The 18,054-nt window shown below is 38.2% G+C and overlaps 1 protein-coding gene across 2 annotated transcripts in view; it reads right to left on the bottom strand.

The window, feature by feature from the left end:
- Positions 1-370: 370 nt before the first annotated feature.
- Positions 371-18,054, bottom strand: part of dcp2 (decapping mRNA 2) — a 35,300-nt gene continuing 17,616 nt past the window's right edge. For both annotated transcript variants that reach the window (XM_043710730.1, XM_043710737.1), the window contains exons 6-11: positions 16,986-17,098; positions 16,571-16,681; positions 10,068-10,206; positions 7,697-7,804; positions 4,062-4,113; positions 371-3,903 (exon numbers count right to left, since the gene is read on the bottom strand). In XM_043710730.1, coding sequence (XP_043566665.1) covers positions 3,728-3,903; positions 4,062-4,113; positions 7,697-7,804; positions 10,068-10,206; positions 16,571-16,681; positions 16,986-17,098 — 699 coding nt within the window. In that variant the 3' untranslated portion in view covers positions 371-3,727. The remainder of the gene's footprint in view (positions 3,904-4,061; positions 4,114-7,696; positions 7,805-10,067; positions 10,207-16,570; positions 16,682-16,985; positions 17,099-18,054) is intronic.

The following is an 18,054-nucleotide window of genomic DNA, read 5'->3' as shown; positions in this document are numbered from 1 at the left end:
ATTGTGATACATATCACATATATTGTGCTGAGATCATATATAATTTGTTTGGACATTATCCAAAGTGAAGTCATTTGGAAGAAATTGGAGAAGGCTATGGAATTAAGTCATTTCTTTTAACTTAGAGTCATAGGGTCATAGAGACGTACAGCATGGAAACAGACCTATCGGTCCAACTCATCCATGCCGACAGATATCCTAACTTAATCCAGTCCCATTTGCCAGCACTTGGCCCATATCCCACTAAACCCTTCCTATTCATTTACCCATCCAGATGCCTTGTAAATGTTGTAATTGTAGCAGCCTCCACCACTTCCTCTGGCAGCTCATTTCAGACACGCACTGAAAACAGGACTTAAAACAGATTTACTTTATGTTTTGAATAGTTGATGCTTTAATAAGACATTATTTAACAGACAGAATTCTATTTTTATAATTCAGTGCTTTTGATCTATTTCTGGACATTTTAGATAAATTGTCCTTAAGCTTCTGAAATTAAAACAAAATCACTAGCACACCAGCTTCACCCACCCACACTGGAAAAAAAATTAACACTTCCACATTTTTTCCAATGACATTATTATTTTAAAAAAGGGGGAGCTGGAGTATTTTTCAGCACAGTTCAATCAATATTAGTGAAAACTCCATGAAAGATTGCATTTTAAGCTCAAATTGAGTTTCAATCGTTTGTGCTACTTTAAAAACAAAATGTTGGTCACTAAATTTATCACATGCTCAAATTCAATCAATCACATTGGACACTTCTACTAATTGCACTTGTCTGAATGCCATTAAGGAAATATAAAACTACAATCACTTTATTCCTTTTATTCTTGGACAGTAGACAAAACTAAAGGAAGTTACTGCTTTAAATCAAGGAAACTGTGCAAAGAGATGGCTGCAGTTTTAAAAATAATGTTAACTGGAGCACACTAGGTTATATACAACACTGCTTTCCCTTGGACCATAGAGAGCAAAAGAGACACACCACAAAGCCAATGGGTCTGAACTGAAGGAAAATTGCTCGACAACAATATTCTGATTTGCTCTTAATCAAATGACCATGGCTGGTGTGGAGTTAATGCAGCAGAGAGCTATCTAGCCTGCAAAGAGAAACACTGATTTGTGTGTCTCCCTCATGTGGAGCAACAACTGGCTGTCTTCCACTCACTTTTCTCTACAAATGCCCTGTTGAAAGAGGGAAAAAAATCTTTAAAGAAAGTAAAAAGATGAATTCTTAACCAGTTAATGTAAAAGAATATACTGTACAAAAAATGTTATGTCAGCAGCAAAAAACTAAAAAGGAACTGAAAGGAAAAGAAAGAAAGCAACTTGTTGCAGGCGGTGGTCCAGACTAATGCTATCAAACGGTGTTCTTTTGTCTTTATCCATCCTTAACATCCATATTTTGTATGTTTTTGTGCCTGTTTGTGAAGAAGGGAATTTAAGGGATAGAGTTTAAGCTTACAGTTATAAGTTAGCAAATCAAATTTCCTAATTGCCATTGGTTAAATACAATATATTCATAATAGACTGTCATTTTGTTGTTAAATACAGAAACCTCGCAAGTGTTTTTTCGTAAACTAAGTTTATCTTAACTGATTAAGTGGGGACTCTGGATAGTTTGACTAAATCTTTTCACATTTGCAACAACTCTGGGAATATTGAGTTGTGACATTAGCTCTAAAAATGTAAGCTTGTTCTTTTGGGTGAAAGGACACTAATAAATATCTTACAAAAGGTTTGGAAAAATTCCCCTTCACATACTATGAATGACTGCTGTACTCTATTATAAATAATTTCTGTATACATTTAAGATCAAATTACTCATAACTGGTCAACAGATTAAATTATTTTTATGAATAAAGCCATTTTAAGCCTTATAATTAAACTGTTCTGTTCTATTTACCACTCTTGAATATGTATGGAAATTGTTCTTAAAAATGCTTCCCAAAATGTTGTTGGGATTCCACTGGTTCGAGGGAAATTTGATATTTACCAAAATGGAAGTGAATTTGAGCAAAATAACTTGCCAAAAAAAAAAAAAATTGGCATAATTAATGCCCAGATTGCAGCCAAAGATGAAAATTTACCATCAGAATGTAGGGCTTGCACTCAGTTTTGAAATAACCCCCCACCCAAAAATTCTATTCTAATGCAAATTGATTTTTATTTTCACAAGAGCTCAAAACAACCTCATACAAAATTTTATCACGTGCTTCATTCAAACTCTTCCAATGCATGGGAAAGATGAAAACCTGACAAACAAATGTATCTTCTATTGTAACAATATTGTAACAATATTGTTTTTATAAGGTTATAAAGCCTAACAAAGGATTGTTACTTTCATTAAACAGTTTACCATCATAATTTAGTTGGATGCTGTTTCTGCACTAACTGCATGCACTGTATTTTTCCATAGAGAAGTTGAGCAGAAGTACAAAACTGAAAAATTCAATTCAGGAATTTGTTAAATTTCTCAAAATATAAATTTATAATCAATCAATTTGAGAGATTTTGGGTTTGTAACTGGCTACAAGTAAACAGGTCATGACTTTTGATGTTTCTTTTCTCTGCAATAGGATTGTAGTTAAGGTCGCATGTCCACTAAATAAGCAAGGAAACTGAAAAGGGATCTGAAATTACTCTTTGAATAATAGCCTTCACTTCACCAAGCCTATTTCCAAAACTACTTTGGATAAATTTCTGCAATGGGACAATGATCAATAATGATTAAAGTGGATTAAATTTAAAAATAACAAAATTACCATTACTTCAGATCTCCTGAGTTCAGGGTCGAGATTTGTAAGCTCACACATCAAGTGCTTCGTCTAGTCACATGCTTCTTTTTAATAAAACATTAAGCAGTCAAGGAATTCAGTGGATTTTAATTTTTTGCTAGTAAGTCACTCAATATTTTTAAGTCAGTAATGTATTGGAACTTAGAGTTCAAGGAATTCTACACAATTGATTATTAATGGACTGTAAGTGAAAGGTTGAAGGTAATATTCTCACACAGACTCAACAGCTTCCCATTTTCACCATTAACATAGATCTGATCCAAGAATACAATGAAGAATTTCCTTGAAACTTTAAAGCATATAAATTGAAGTGAAGAAAAAAAACCCAATATGACCAGGTCTGAAATTGCCAGAAATAGCTTAACATTCTGTAACTATAGCAACACCGAAGAGCATTCTAAATATCCAATAGAAACAAGCAAATATCTACAGTATAATTACATGAATGACTACAGCATGAATATCATTGTAAATGGAATTGATTAAACTGCATAAAACAAAACCTAATACTGCAATAATCCATTCTGTCCTATCTTTCCTAACATCCACTCAAAAAAGCTCAATAACCTTCATCTGCTTAAAGTATCATATCCACGGCTAACTTATGGGGATGGAATCTAGAAAGGAAAAGATTATTTACAAAAGAAAATTTAAAATTTTTCCTTTCCAGTATTGCACTAATCTACTAAAATGAAACCAATGGCCAATTTCAAATACTGAAAAGGTTGCTTGTATACAAATGCTAAACTGTGTTAAACATGACCTCATCTTATTTATTTCTGCCCACTTTTAAAAACTCCATACTGTACTTTTTAAAATCCTTAGGAGTTTGTAATACTCAAGGGTCAAAAGGTCAGTTTTTCATTGATCTTGCAACTTGCTCCATCTAAGCTTGTGATCCCTTTACATCAAAACTCAACATGCCGTCATAGGTCAAAGCATTTCATAATTGCATCACGATCAAACTTGAAGCTGAGAAAGGCTCTGGATGAGAAATTAAAATTGGAGTGTCTGCTGCAGGAATCCGAGGGCTCAGAACCCGATATGCATGCCCCAGTATATTCCAGGAGCTGATTCGAACTGCACAGTTCACAGACTGCATCTAAGTGAGGGCGGGGGGGAGAAATAAAGATATATTTGTATAATTAGAAATAAAAAATTTTTTTCAAAATGAATTCTCATTAGCATCAAATTCTGCATAACAGAAATTAAAAAGTTAGACAATTCTAATTTTGAAAAAGTTTTACAAAGTGGTCTTACCTGTTTCAAAATTGTCTTGTAATCGTCTTGGCTGAAGTTTTTTATCAGGTTTCTAAAAGATTTAAAACAAAAAAATTTTGAATTTACTGACAATTGGCTGTTGAGACATTATGGACATACTACTAAAATGTATGTCACAACAGAGGGAGAGGAGGACTGTTATCACACAGCAGGAGGAGTGATAGAGGAGTCAATCTCGGCATTAATGCAAGTGTCCACAAGTTGGTGTTTACCTTCACCTCCATAAACTGTTGTTAAAAGTACCATATATTGGTAACTGCACTGGGTGCTTTAATTTCAGACTACTTTTTAAAACACGATTTTATGTTTGCAAGAAAACTGGGAAGTTTATCAATAATGAGTGGTTAACTTCTGCAAAAACATATAACCCAAGCACAGTTTATATTAAAGTATGAATAAATATATCTAAACATTTTAAAATGAAACAGATGGGAACATAGGAATCCAATAAGACTTAAGGGATTATGCCTAATGGATAAATTTGATCTTGAGCATTGCAACTTGCCCTTATTTGAAGGAATCAGCAATACAGATCAAAAGATCCACTACAAACTTAAACAAAAGATTCTGACATTTTACTCTTCCTCTCCTAAATGCAATAATGCAAATGGGGGCAAACTTTCCAAGTTTGCAGAATTCTTTTAGCATCTCAACTAAAGAATAAATGTCAATGTGTGGAGACAGTGAGAATCAGACAATACCATGCTATGACACCAAAATGAAGGCTAATCCTGTATTCATAGTTAAAAATCACACAACAACAGGTAATAGGCCAACAGGTTTATTTGGAAGCAGTAGCTTTCAGGGCGCTGCTCCTTCATCAGGTGGTTGTGGAGTATACAATTGTAGGACACAGAATTTATAACAGACGTTTACAGTGTGATGTAACTGAAATTATATATTGAAATTATATATTGAAAAAGACCTGGATTGTTTGTTAAATCCCTGGTCTTTTAGAATGGGCATGTTGGTTTCAGTTCTTTCATATGTCAACCCCAGAACTTTCTTAAAGTTACATTTTCAAATGAACTTTAACAATAGGTGCCATGTTGGCCTAGATAATGCATTGAAGGTGTGAGGTGCACTGTGTAAGGTTGTCTGTGCCCCAATGTTCAGACTGATTCTAATCTAAAAAAGGGATTTACAGAATCTTACATGGAATCATGCAGTTTTTGAGCAAAACAAAATGTAATTCTGAAGTACAAATTCACCCCACAAACTTATATGTGGGTGTGTGCGCATGGGGGATTATAAGTGTCTGAGCGAGAGTGTGTATGTGTAGGAGTGTAAAGGGGTACAAGTCTGAGAGAGGGTGCGTGTGGAAGTGTATGTGTGAGCGTATGAGAGAGGGTGCGTGCGTGTATACGCGCGCAAGTACATGTGCGTTCACCTGTAGTGTCATGTGAACCCAAGGTCCTGGTTGAGAACATCATGGAACCAAACTTGGCTATCAGCTTTTGCTTAGCCACTTTGCGTTGTCACCTGTCCTGAAGTCAGTCTTGAAGGGTCATTGTTCGCAGCAAACTGCCCAGCAAACAACACCATACAACCTTGTCACGGCAGACGCTGCAAGACTTGTCAGAGTGTTGACACGGATATCACCATTACACATGGGGACACCTCCCACCATGTATGTGGCAGGTACTTGTGACTCAGCCAATGTTGTCCATCTCATACGCTGCAGACAAGGATGCCCTGAGGTATGGTACATTGGGGAGACCAAGCAGAAGCTACAGCAATGGATGAATGGACATCACACAATAATCAGTAGACAGGAATGCTCCCTCCCAGTCGGAGAACACTTCAGCTGTCTGGGACATTCGACCTCGGACCTTTGGGTGACCATCCTCTAAGGCAGACTTCGGGTCAGGCAACAACGCAAAGTGGCCGAGCAGAGACTGATAGCCAAGTTCAGTACCGACGTCACACTACAGGTGACTCCACCGCACCACACACACACACACACACACACACCCTCTTTCATATGCTCACACATACACTCCCACAGACCAATATCCCTTCACACTCTCCCTCTCACAGACACTCATACACCATCCACTCCACTCCACCCCCTACCCCAAACGTGCACAAACCCGCATAAGGTTTTGGGGTGAATTTGTACTCGCAGAATTACATTTTGTTTTTCTCAAAAACTGCATGAATTCATGTAAGATTCTGTAAATTCCTTTTTTAGATTAGAATCAGTTTGAACATTGGGGCACAGACAGCCTCACATAGGGAAGCTCACACCTTCAATACATTTGTGGGCGGCACGGTGGCACAGTGGTTAGCACTGCTGCCTCACAGCGCCAGAGACCTGGGTTCAATTCCCGCCTCAGGCGACTGACTGTGTGGAGTTTGCACGTTCTCCCAGTGTCTGCGTGGGTTTCCTCCGGGTGCTCCGGTTTCCTCCCACAGTCCAAAGATGTGCAGGTCAGGTGAATTGGCCATGCTAAATTGCCTGTAGTGTTAGGTAAGGGGTAAATGTAGGGGTATGGGTGGGTTGCGCTTCAGCGGGTCGGTGTGGACTTGTTGGGCCGAAGGGCCTGTTTCCACACTGTAATGTAATGTAAATGTAATTATCTGGGCCAACATGGCACCTATTGTAAAAGTTCACTTGAGAATATGACTTTTAAAAAAGTTCTGGGATTTACATATAAAAGAACTGAAACCAACATGGTCATTCTGAAAGATGAGAGACTTAACAAACAATCCAGGTCTTTTTCAAAATATATTTTCAGTTAGATCACACTATAAGCGTTTGCTTAAATTCTGTGTCCTACGATCTTATACTCCACAACCACCTGATGAAGGAGCAGCGCTCTGAAAGCTAGTGCTCCCAAATAAACCTGTTGGACTATAACCTCCTCATGTGTGATTTTTAACTTTGTACACCCCAGTCCAACATCAGCACCTCTAAATCCTGTATTCATAGTCACACTTACAGTACAAAGAAATTTACACCACCTGGCATGAAAAGGCAATTGTTTTTCTTTTGTCTAATCCAGAGAAAGCACAGAGCAGCTTTAATGCCTCTGGTACTACTTCACTCTAATAAACAAATTCCACATGCCACAGATCAAATCTGCACCTTCCTGATGCCAAATGACACTAATAAGCAGTAATTATGGTATTTTGGATAAAATACCATAAATACCTTAAATTCTGATGTTGGCCTACATTTAAAAAATGAAAACCATATCTTTCCAAGAAAAATTTTAAACGTTTTTGAAAATGCAAATAAAACACATACATAGCGTCTAGGCACAAAAAAAATTGCGTAGAGATACAGAACATCCACAATCTAATTGAATGATAGGACAACTCAAAAGGTTAAATAGCACACTGCTATTCCGATGTTCTCTCTCCACATTCCTAAATTATAAGTATCGAAACATCGAACCATTTTAATAAAGTGAGGTGTAGACTTGAAATGTTTCAAAGATGAATGTTAACTTTCCCCATGTAGCTGACTTTGAAGAGAGCTTTTTCCTTAATAATAAGACACTATGCTAATGTTGGAATTATGAACCTATCTTGTTCCTTATTACAAATACCTTACAGTTACACTAGTGCAATTCAGAATTTTGACAGAAAATACAGCAAATACTCACCAATATCTGAAATTGCTTAACTTGCTGACTATTTACTCCATTAGGCTTCTTCTTCTGGTTTGGAGTATCTTGATACTGTTTTCTGCCATTACCCCTGACATTATGGGGCTAAAAATGTAACAAAAGTTCATATGTACAATGTAAATAAACCTGAGATCACTTGCTTCCTTCATTTAAAAATATTTTGCCTACCAGCAGAGCAAATTTCATACAAAACGATATCTGCACCACTTACTTTGAGAAATGAGAAATGAGTACGCTATAGTCATCACTTTTGAAAATACTTGACTGTTCGATGTTAATGACATTATTAAAGTGTAACATACCAGGGTCTTGTGGCACAGTGTAGTGTCCTTGTCTCTGTGCCTGAATTCAAGTATCACCTGCCCCAGAGGTATGTCATAAAATGCCCATACAGGCTGATTAAAAATAAATTAAAATGAGCACACCATTTTAAGTAGAATTATGAACCTCAAATAGATATGACAGTTTTGTCAGACAATATCCAGCTAAAAGTGTATGGCGAGATGACACCTGTAACGCAAGTCCATCATCTCAATTTTCCAACGTCTCACTGCACTCTGGGATGGTTTCTTTAGAGTTCGTGGAAGATAATATGGTCAAAGTATTCCTCCTCCCATCCAAAAAAAGGACCTGTGATTAAATAGCAATTTCCACAGCCAACAGAATGCAAGACTCCTTTACTGCCAATGCTGTTCTGTTGTAGGAAAAATGACAGTCTATTTATGCACAGTACACATTCCACAAGCAGCAACTTATAATGACCAGATACTTGTTGATCAAAGGAAGACCTGGCCAAGTCAGAGATAACTCCTCTGCTCTTCAAAATAACACCAAGGAATTTTTACATCTATCTGAGGGCAGGTGAAGCATTTTAATATTTCATCCAAAAAGCAATATGTCAGATAGTACTGACTGAATGCTGCACTATGGAGTTGCAGCCTAGATTGCTGCACTCAAGACCTAGAAGAAAGATCTAAGCCACAACTTACTGTTTCTGAGGCAGGAGTGTTATCAACCAAAAACAATAGGCAAAGTAAAATTTTACAGTTCCCAGTAGATAGGTTTGGGAGGATAAGCAATTGGAATTTTAGGCTGCTTAAGGCCAGATCTAGGTTATTAACCCAGGGAATTGTGGCTGTTGGCTTATTCAGTGAATGCCAATTCAACGAATTGCACCAAATGTAAACAAAACCATTTCAGAGTGGGGAGGAAATTGCAATATACAAAAGCTAGGCAGTGCAAGAGAATTTTCAGGATCACAGGAAATCACAGCTAGTTTTAATTACCCAAAGGAATCTGAGGAAATTCTCTAAATGGCCTGCTATTTTTTAAAAAGCAGTTTTTCGTCTCTCCCAGATCACATGGTTCTGGGTGGCACAGGAGCAATTATTGTGACGCACAAGGTTTCATAAACTGTCAGTCACTATTCGTAAATTTGTAGCCAACCAGTTACAAGGATTTGAGATAACTATTTCTTGAAGATGCAGAGAGAAAGAAAATGAAAACAAAGTTAAAAAAATTAAAACAATATGTAGTTTACTCCAAGACTGTCTCTGTAAGGATGTCCCTGGTAGAGGAGTTAATGTCCTTCCAGGGATACAACAGATAGTGCTGTGCCAATATTTTTACGGAAAGTGGTACTGCTCAAATACAAACTTGAATCCATAATTTCCTATTATTTAGATTTGGTATATTCTTCATTTCAGCTAACACTTTTTAAAATTTGTATCACACAACTTATGTCTTGAAATTCTACTGCTTGAAATTATTGCATAAAGTTGTTTAATTATCTTTAACAATCCAGTATTTTGAAGTTATGTGCCTTTCCTATAACAGTATAAATCCTATTGAAAAGAGGTTTTTTAAAAAAACTTTAATGTACTTTACAAGAAGGCAAGCAGGAAAGTGGCAGAATGTAGGAAGACGTAAGACCAGGCTTGTCTTTTGAGTGAGGCTCAAATCTAAGGCAGGGAGTTGAAGGAACTAAGAGGGGAATTTTGTGGATAAGGACATCAAGCTTCAGCTGATCATATAAAGTAAAATTTCATGCATTAATCAACGTAGTCAAAATGACAAAACAATTATTCTGTGCCTGCATTACATTAAAGTTATATGAATAATGTGCACAAATAAAAACATGAACCCTAACCCAGTCCAAAACAGATGCCTAAAACAACCACCTCATATTCAGAGAAACAAAGCCATGAATAAATGCAGTACAGGAAAGATGTTAGTCATCACTCTATTGAGTCTCTAAAGCAACAGCAATTTAGGATAATAAACTGATTTTTAAAATTTAATTCTTAATGTATAGGCAATCCAAATATTTTTCTTCAATTAACATTACCTTGCACTTCATGGTCTCAGAAGTGTCACACTGATTATTTTGACTGAAAGGCTTCTGCTGTGGCCTGTGTTTATTGGAGCATCCCCATGTTTCTCCTGTGAACCCCTCCAGTAACTGTGAATTCTGCCGTGTTCGTGATCTATGAAACATAAATACCCACACGTGTCAAGGAACTTGTGGTTTTTGGTGTAAGTGTTGAAACTTACCAATGTAAAATAATCAAAGTTTTCAATTCTAATCTAGAACTCAGCACATAATTATGACTAACATTCCACTGCAGAGCTAATGAATGTTAAATTATCAGATGTGTTATTTTTCCAGATGAGACACTAAGCAGGAAACTGCTTTTGTGGAATTCACTGTGAAATACCTCTGGCCATTTAAGTAGTAAGGCACTTAGGTTCTTATTTTTCTCTACAGCTACAATGTGGTTTATGCCAAAATGTTCCTTTCAGTTCAAATTGATTATTGGATACTCAGTCAATGGTATAGCATAATTCAATCAATCAAAGCCATCAGCAAATATAGTAATAAAATACAATGTAATATGGTATCACAATTCAATGGGGTAGCAGACTGGAAATAAAGCCCCACTATTCCCAGAATCATCACAGTGTGAAAATGATTAAATCAACAAATTGCTCCAGTTTATCACAGTGTCTAATTCAGGCTCAAATAGTATGCACATCAAGTTTTTGATCTTTAAAAAGAAAATAACTACTTTCTGTAAACAAACTGTTTTTAAATAAATGACAAAAAAAGAAACATGAATTGCTAACTTATAATTCCATAATCTAAATCTACCACTTTCTAAAACTTTCATACACATGAGAACAGATAGATGAGACAAAAATATTGAGGGGGCATGGGAAAAGAAAAAAAAGTCAGAAAAGAACAGTTCAGGCATCAGTCTGGATTACAATGTTGACGAGTTGTTTGCTTTGGGTCCTTTCAATTTCTTTGGACTTTTTGCTGATAATGTGAGATTGTGGATTCTTCAATACTCAGTTTTGCATTCACTGGTTGAGGATTTATTCTTTCAGAGCCTTTGAAAATGGGTTCTCCTCTTTTTCTTTCAACTGGGATTAGCAGAAAGAACAGCTTATTTAGAAAAATATCGGAGAGCAGCTACGAGGGATTTGTTTTAACTTTACCACATAGGTCAAATAGACAGTACAGACAAATACAACAGCAAATGAGAACGACACACAGCAAGAAGACGCATGTGAGATGGATGCTTTCTTTTTGCAGGTTAGACATTTCTGCTGTGTTGTCTGCACCCAAGGCTGCAGGCATCCAAGGAACCAATCAAGCTGTTGGGCCTGTTAAGCCCTCCTGAACCAACAACAATTGGTCCTAATTGAAAAGCCACTTGACGATCATACAGGTGATGCCATTCTGTCTAGAGTTCTCCCTTATTGCTGGAATAAGGCAAAGTTATAGATACAATTCGATGTGCTCCAGCAACTTGTTTTAAAAACTGCAAACACCTTCTTACAGTTGCCTTGATTTAAAGCAACTTCTTTTCCATTTTTAGTCCAAAACAAAAATTGGTTTCATGATCAGAAATGCACTGGCCAATTTGCACACAAAGGTCCCATAAACCAACGTATAAGATAATGACAAGATAACTTGCTTTTGTAACATTGGTTGAATGATAAATGTTGGCTAGAACACCAGCAAAACCTCACCACTACTCTTTGAATCATATCATGGGAATCTCTTACCTTCAAAAGAGGGGACAATGACCTTGCGGTGTTATCACTAAACTATTAATCCAGAAGCCCTGCTAATGTTCTGGAGACCTGGGTTTGAAACCCTGCCTTGACAGATAGTGGAATTTGATTTTGATAAAAATATCTGGAATTAAGTATTTACTGATGACCATGAAACCATTGACGATTGTTGGAAAAACCCACCTGATTCACAAATATTCTTCAGGGAAGCAATCTGCCACCTGCACCTAGTATGGCCTACAATTACAGACCCATAGCTATGTGGTTGACTCTGAACTACCTTCTGGAATGGCTTCGCAAGCCACTCAGTTGTATCAGTCGCTACAAAGTCTCAAGAAAAAGGAAATGAAACTGGACGGACCACACAGCATTGACGTAGGCAGTGGAATAGACAACAGCAGAAACAGCTCTTTCAGCCCTGCAAAGCCCTCCTCAATTACATCTGCCAAAATTGGGTAAGCAGTGTCACACATTAGTCAAGCACTAACCTGATATAGTCAAAGTTAGGAAATCATATCTGACAGATAATATCCAAAAACACTACCATTTTTGGATATGTCCTGTCCCACCAGCAGGGCAGACCCAGCAGAGATGGCAGCACAGTGGTTGAGCAATACTTGGAAGAAACACTGAGGGTGGTAAAGGTGAAAATATACTCTATGTGGGGGCTTTCAATGTTCATCATGAAGACGGACTCGAGCTGGTTGGGTCCGAAAGGACACAACTGCCAGTCTGGGTCTGTGGCAGATTGTGAGGGACCAGCAAGAGGGAAAAGCATACCTGACCAATCTGCCAACTGCACATGCATCTACCCATTACAGTATTGGCAAGTGGATACTTGTCTGGAATGATTGCTTTATTGCAATCAATTAAATTCCCTGCAATTGGAAGTGGTCAACTAAATAAATTGAAATATAGTAAACTATGTTTGTACCGGCACCTTATGAACCAGCACTCTCAATGAACTAACAAAAATTATATATCTCAAAAACTTTAAGCTTACTGTATTATCATGATATCTGTGATGTTGAAGTAGTCAGTTGTGGTGCGAGTGAGAAGGCTCTCTGGCGGCAGGTTTGATTGAATTGAATTGAATTGATTGTCATGTGTACCAAGGCACAGTGAAATGTTTTGTCTTGCGAGCAACACAGGCAGACCACAGTTAAATAGCATAGATAAGTGAATAATAGGTAAACAGCAACAAAATAAAAACACAGGTACAGGCGAATGTTAAGAGTTTGAGAGTCCATTCAGTATTCCAACATTAAGGCAGTAAATAAAGTATAACAGTGATGTTCATACCCCCTGCAATTCGTTTTGATTATTTAGTGTGAACTTTTACACTGATTACGTGGACCTCTTGATCAACTGGAATTTTCAGATACTCCTGGTCCCATCGGTGCTGGTTAATAAAAGTTTTACTGTACAGTGAATAGTTTTGGACCGTTTACATAAGAGTGATATACTAGCATCTGAGGTAGTCCATAGAAGGCTCACTAGGCTGATCCTGGGTATGAACAGACTGTCTTGTGAGAAGTTGAGTAGGTTGGCCTGTACTCACTGAAGTTTAGAATAATGAGGGGCGACCTTATTGAAGCATTTTAATTTTTTCGGGGCTTGACAGGGGAGATGCGAAAGGACATTTTTAAATCAGGAAGGGAATCAAGCCACCTCCACATCAGATTAACTCATTACCCAACCCGCTGTTTACTCTCATCACAATACCATTTTAGTTCAGATGAGTATCTTCAGCTTAACCTTTCCTGATGCAAACTTCACCCAATAGGAAATGTCCCTCCTGTACCAATCTTGTAGTCCCTAACAATGCTAGTCTTTTGCTTAATATTACCAGTACAGAGATTAATCAACAAGTTACTCAAAAAGTAAAATGAGCAAAATTAAGTTGTGATAAACGTTTCTCAATAGTATAGCATTCATGCATTTCATCATTGGAACATATAAATTGCGAGATACCAATTCCACTTGTGTATTTTTTTAAGTTTTGAAAACTAAGAAGTCTCTTTTGCTACTTCAGGGAGTAAGAGGAAAAGTTTGGTTTTATTTCAGTATGTCATCTTGGACACAGAACAACAGTGTTCATAAAATCCGTAATATATTCTGGTATTTGTATACCAGGTGTAGAACAAAACAAAAGGAGTGAATCCATAATAGTATGGATGAATTAAATGCTACAAGACCATATTAAATGGATGAGAATGAGGTAATAAAGACACAGACAGTAAGTGACAGAAAGAAATCATGCATGTTCTGGTAGGGATTGCACTATATCAACAAGCAGGTAGTATTCAATAAATCAAAACCCGAGGTGCAGATGGTGGTTAAACCATAGTCTCGATGCATTTTCAAAAATAGCACTACCAATTTAAAACATACTGCTGTATTTTCAGTTCTGATGCTCTGTAAACAAATTCAGCAGGTGAATTACAGTATTTCTACACGACTGCCTCAGCAAAAAGAAACTGGCAGAATACTAGTAAATAAGTCCATAAGTTTTCTAGAGGTCAGTCATACACTTTTTAAATAAAAAAAATTAAAGAACTACGGATGCCGGAAATCAGAAACTAAAAGTGAAATTGCTGGAAAATCTCAGCAAGTCCAGCTGCGTCTGTGGAAACAAATCAGAATGTTTCAGGTCCAGTTACCCTTCTTCAGAATTTCTAGGAACTCAACATTGAGTCCAGAAAACTGAACAGTTCTCAAGTGGAAAATGAGGTGCTGTTCTTCCAGCTTGCTTGGAGCTTTCTCTGAGCTTCCATGCTAGAGCACTGCAGCAAGCCAGAGACAGAGATGAACAAAGTGGAAAGTGATATTAAGGAGTTAATTTGCTCTGCCAACCTGCACGAAATTGAATGCCCTGTGTCTTTGTCTTATTAGTGGAATATGGGAGGTTTACATTCTCATCCCTTGCCATTCAGGGATGGTTTACATTGTCATCGTCACCTATTCAAAATCAATAAGAACATTATAGTTGGAATTCTGACTACTCCCTGAAGTTTACAAAAAATACAATTCACACCAGATCTGGCCTTTAAGGGATGACTTGCATTACATTGTTTCTGGAGGTGAGGTGGTCACTGCATTGTGCGGCAGTGGCTAGCTCTGCTGCCTCACAGCTCCAGATTCGATTCCAGCCTCGGGTGACTATCTGTGTGGAGTTTGCACATTCTCCCCGTGTCTGCGTGGGTTTCCTCCAGGTGATCCAGTTTCCTCCCACAGTCCAAAGATATGGTGGTCAGGTGAATTGGCCATGCTAAATTGCCCATAGTGTTAGGTGCATTAGTCAAAGGGAAATGGGTCTGGGGGAGTTACTCTTTGGAGGGTTAGTGTGGACTGGTTGGGCCAAAGGGCCTGTTTCCACACTGTAGGGAATCTAATCTAAAAGTGGCAGGCACCTGGAAGCTCAGTGTCTTTTTTGTAGATAGAACACAGGTGTTTTGCAAAGTGGTTACCCAGATTACGCTTCGTTACCCCAAAGTAAAGGAGACCACATTGTGAGCAGCGAATGCAGTAGACTAGAATGAGTGAAGTGCAGGTAAAGCGCTGCTTCACCCAGAGGTCTGTTTAGGCTCTTGGAGACTGAGGAGGGAGGAAGTAAATGGGCAGGTATTACACCTTTTGTTGATTCAGGGAAAGGTGCAAGGGTTGTTGTGATGGAAGTTGTTGAGAGTAAAGGTGGAGTGGACCAGGGTGTCCCGGAGGGAACGGTCCTTGCAGAAGTCTGACAAGGGAGGGGAGAGGGATAGGCGTCTGGTGGTGGTATCTTACTGGAGGTGGCGGCTAATGATCCTGTGGATGTAGATGCTGGTGGGATGGTAGGCGTGCACCAGGAAGACTTTATCGTTGTTGCGGGAGGGAAGAGAGGAGGTGAGGGCTGAAGGTCAGACCCAACTGAGGGCCCTGTCACCCATGGTGCTGGGAAATCCTCACTTGAGGAAGAGAGTGGACATTTCAGAGGTCCCCTTGTCATAGCTGGCATCAGCAGAACAGATGGGACAGAGATGGAGAAATTAGTTTGTAGTGGGTATTGGTGGCCAGCCAATCCCCAGAAATGGAAACAGAGGTGTCGCAAAAGGGAATGGGGGAGTCAAAGATGAACCAGGCAAAGTAGAGAGGTGGGTGGAAATTGAAAGCAAAATTGATACACTTTTCCAATTCCGGTCAAGAGGGAAGCAGCACCATCTATATACCAGAGAAAGGGTTGTGGACGGGGGCCGGAGTAGGACTGAAGCAAGGAATATTCCATGTATCCCACAAGTAAACAGGGATTAATGGGGCTCATGCGGATACCCATAGCCATCCCTCTGCCCTGAAGAAACCGAGAGGAGTTAAACGACAAGTTGTTCAGAGTGAGGACAAGCTCAACCAGGCAGAAGAGGGTGGTGATGGAGGAGGACGTTTCAGGCCTGTTTTTTCAGGGAGATGTGGAGAGGCTCGAGAGCATCCTGATGGACATATAAAGGGATTGCGTATCCATGGTGAAGAGACGGCAGCTGGACCCCTCAGACTGGAAATTCTGAAACTGATGCATTAGAGGGATCATGAATGTAAGTGGGAATGGACTGGACAAGGGGAGAAAATAAACTAATCGAGGTAGGAAGAGGTAAGTTCCACGGGGCAGGAGCAGACCAACAATGGAGACACCTAGGCAGTCCTGTTTGTTGATTTTGTGAAGGAGGTAGAAGCAGGCTGTGTGGGGTTAGAAGATTATGAGCTTCAAGGTAGTGAGGAGATTGGAGGTACACTTACCTTGCATTTATTTTTTCCAATGAAGTTTTGGATGGAGTTGCATTATTGGATACAAGGCCATCACTATCTGAAGAGTCTGCATAGTTTTTGGATATCCAGTCTCTTAGTGGCCTATGATAACAATAACACCAACAACAACAAGAGATTATTTATGATACTGAACTAACTTAATGTGAAATGCTTACAGGACAAAGATATAAACAAATCTATCAAACTCAAATAACAAAGCAAGCTTTATATGAACCATCTTGAACCAGTTTTGAAGAATGTAATGGGCTTACGTTTTCTAAGGAACAAAACAGAAATTTAAATAATGAAAATATGCTATGAAGGTGAACCCATCTCAAAGTATGCAAAGGTAATTTTTTTAAAATTTTAAATTAGATTTTGAAAGTTTAAAAAAGTTCAACCATACCTTATAAATGGAATTGCCATGAAAAACTTATTTGGTGCTAAACCCAGTTTTGACTTGGGTGTCATGTCATTCCTATGGGATGGCAACTTCTCAATGGAAAACCACTCAATATTCTAAAAAACAAATACATAGCAAGATTAAAAGCTTGCAGTTCTTTATCATTTAAAATCTAAAGCATGGCACCTTACAGCATTTTACAAAATAAAAGGGGAACAGGTTGAGTGTACAGTGCTTAGAAAAATGAAAAGCAGGAGAAGCAGAAGCTGGGATAAGAACTGCATACATGGTTTAATAAGATGAATTTTTGTGAAAGATTTTGAAAACAGCGAGACGTTGAAAAGTAGAGGACCCGAGCACAATTGCAGAGCACAGCATCATGATACAGAGGTTAACATCGATGGGGAAATAGAAACACTCTGGGATAAGGAGAACTCCTGATTTAGGAATAGAAAAGTACACATAGGAAAATAAGACTGAGTAAAGGTATGGCAAAATTTTAAAAGATGAGAATTTTGAAACTGGCACATGGATACAGGACAGAGAAGATGGAACATGGATACATTTTAGGTTTTGGCTATGAGCAAGCTGAAACTTGAGGAAAGATGATAAGGAAAACCAGATAGAATACAGAACACATCAAATCTTGAGATGAAGTTAGGGAATAAGAAGAGAAAGAAGAGAGTGGGAAGTTAAAGGCAGGCATTTTGGTAATTGACAAGGGGTGGCAAAGAAAGCTCAATTTGGGGTTAAATACCAGTGACTTGCATTAGTTTTGTGAAAATATGCATCTCATGCTTTTTAATTTGTTCAGAGATTGTGGGCTTTGCTGGCAAGGTCAGCACTTATTGCCCATTCCTCATCATCCACAGGGCAATTAAGAGTCAACCAATCATTTTGCTGTGAAACTAGAGTCAGATATAAGTCAGAGTAGCTAAAGGTTGCAGATTTAATTCCCTAAAAAGGACATTACCAAATTATATGACTGATTATGGTGATTTAGTAGTTACATGGTGCTATTAAGCTAGGACTTTTTCCTTATTGAAGATCTTGTATCATTCAAATTTCACAA

The sequence above is a fragment of the Chiloscyllium plagiosum genome, chromosome 2, assembly GCF_004010195.1.
Source record: "Chiloscyllium plagiosum isolate BGI_BamShark_2017 chromosome 2, ASM401019v2, whole genome shotgun sequence".
Classification (NCBI taxonomy): Eukaryota; Metazoa; Chordata; class Chondrichthyes; order Orectolobiformes; family Hemiscylliidae; genus Chiloscyllium; species Chiloscyllium plagiosum.
Note: the sequence above shows the minus strand (reverse complement) of the source record. Positions and strands in the feature narration are given on the sequence as shown.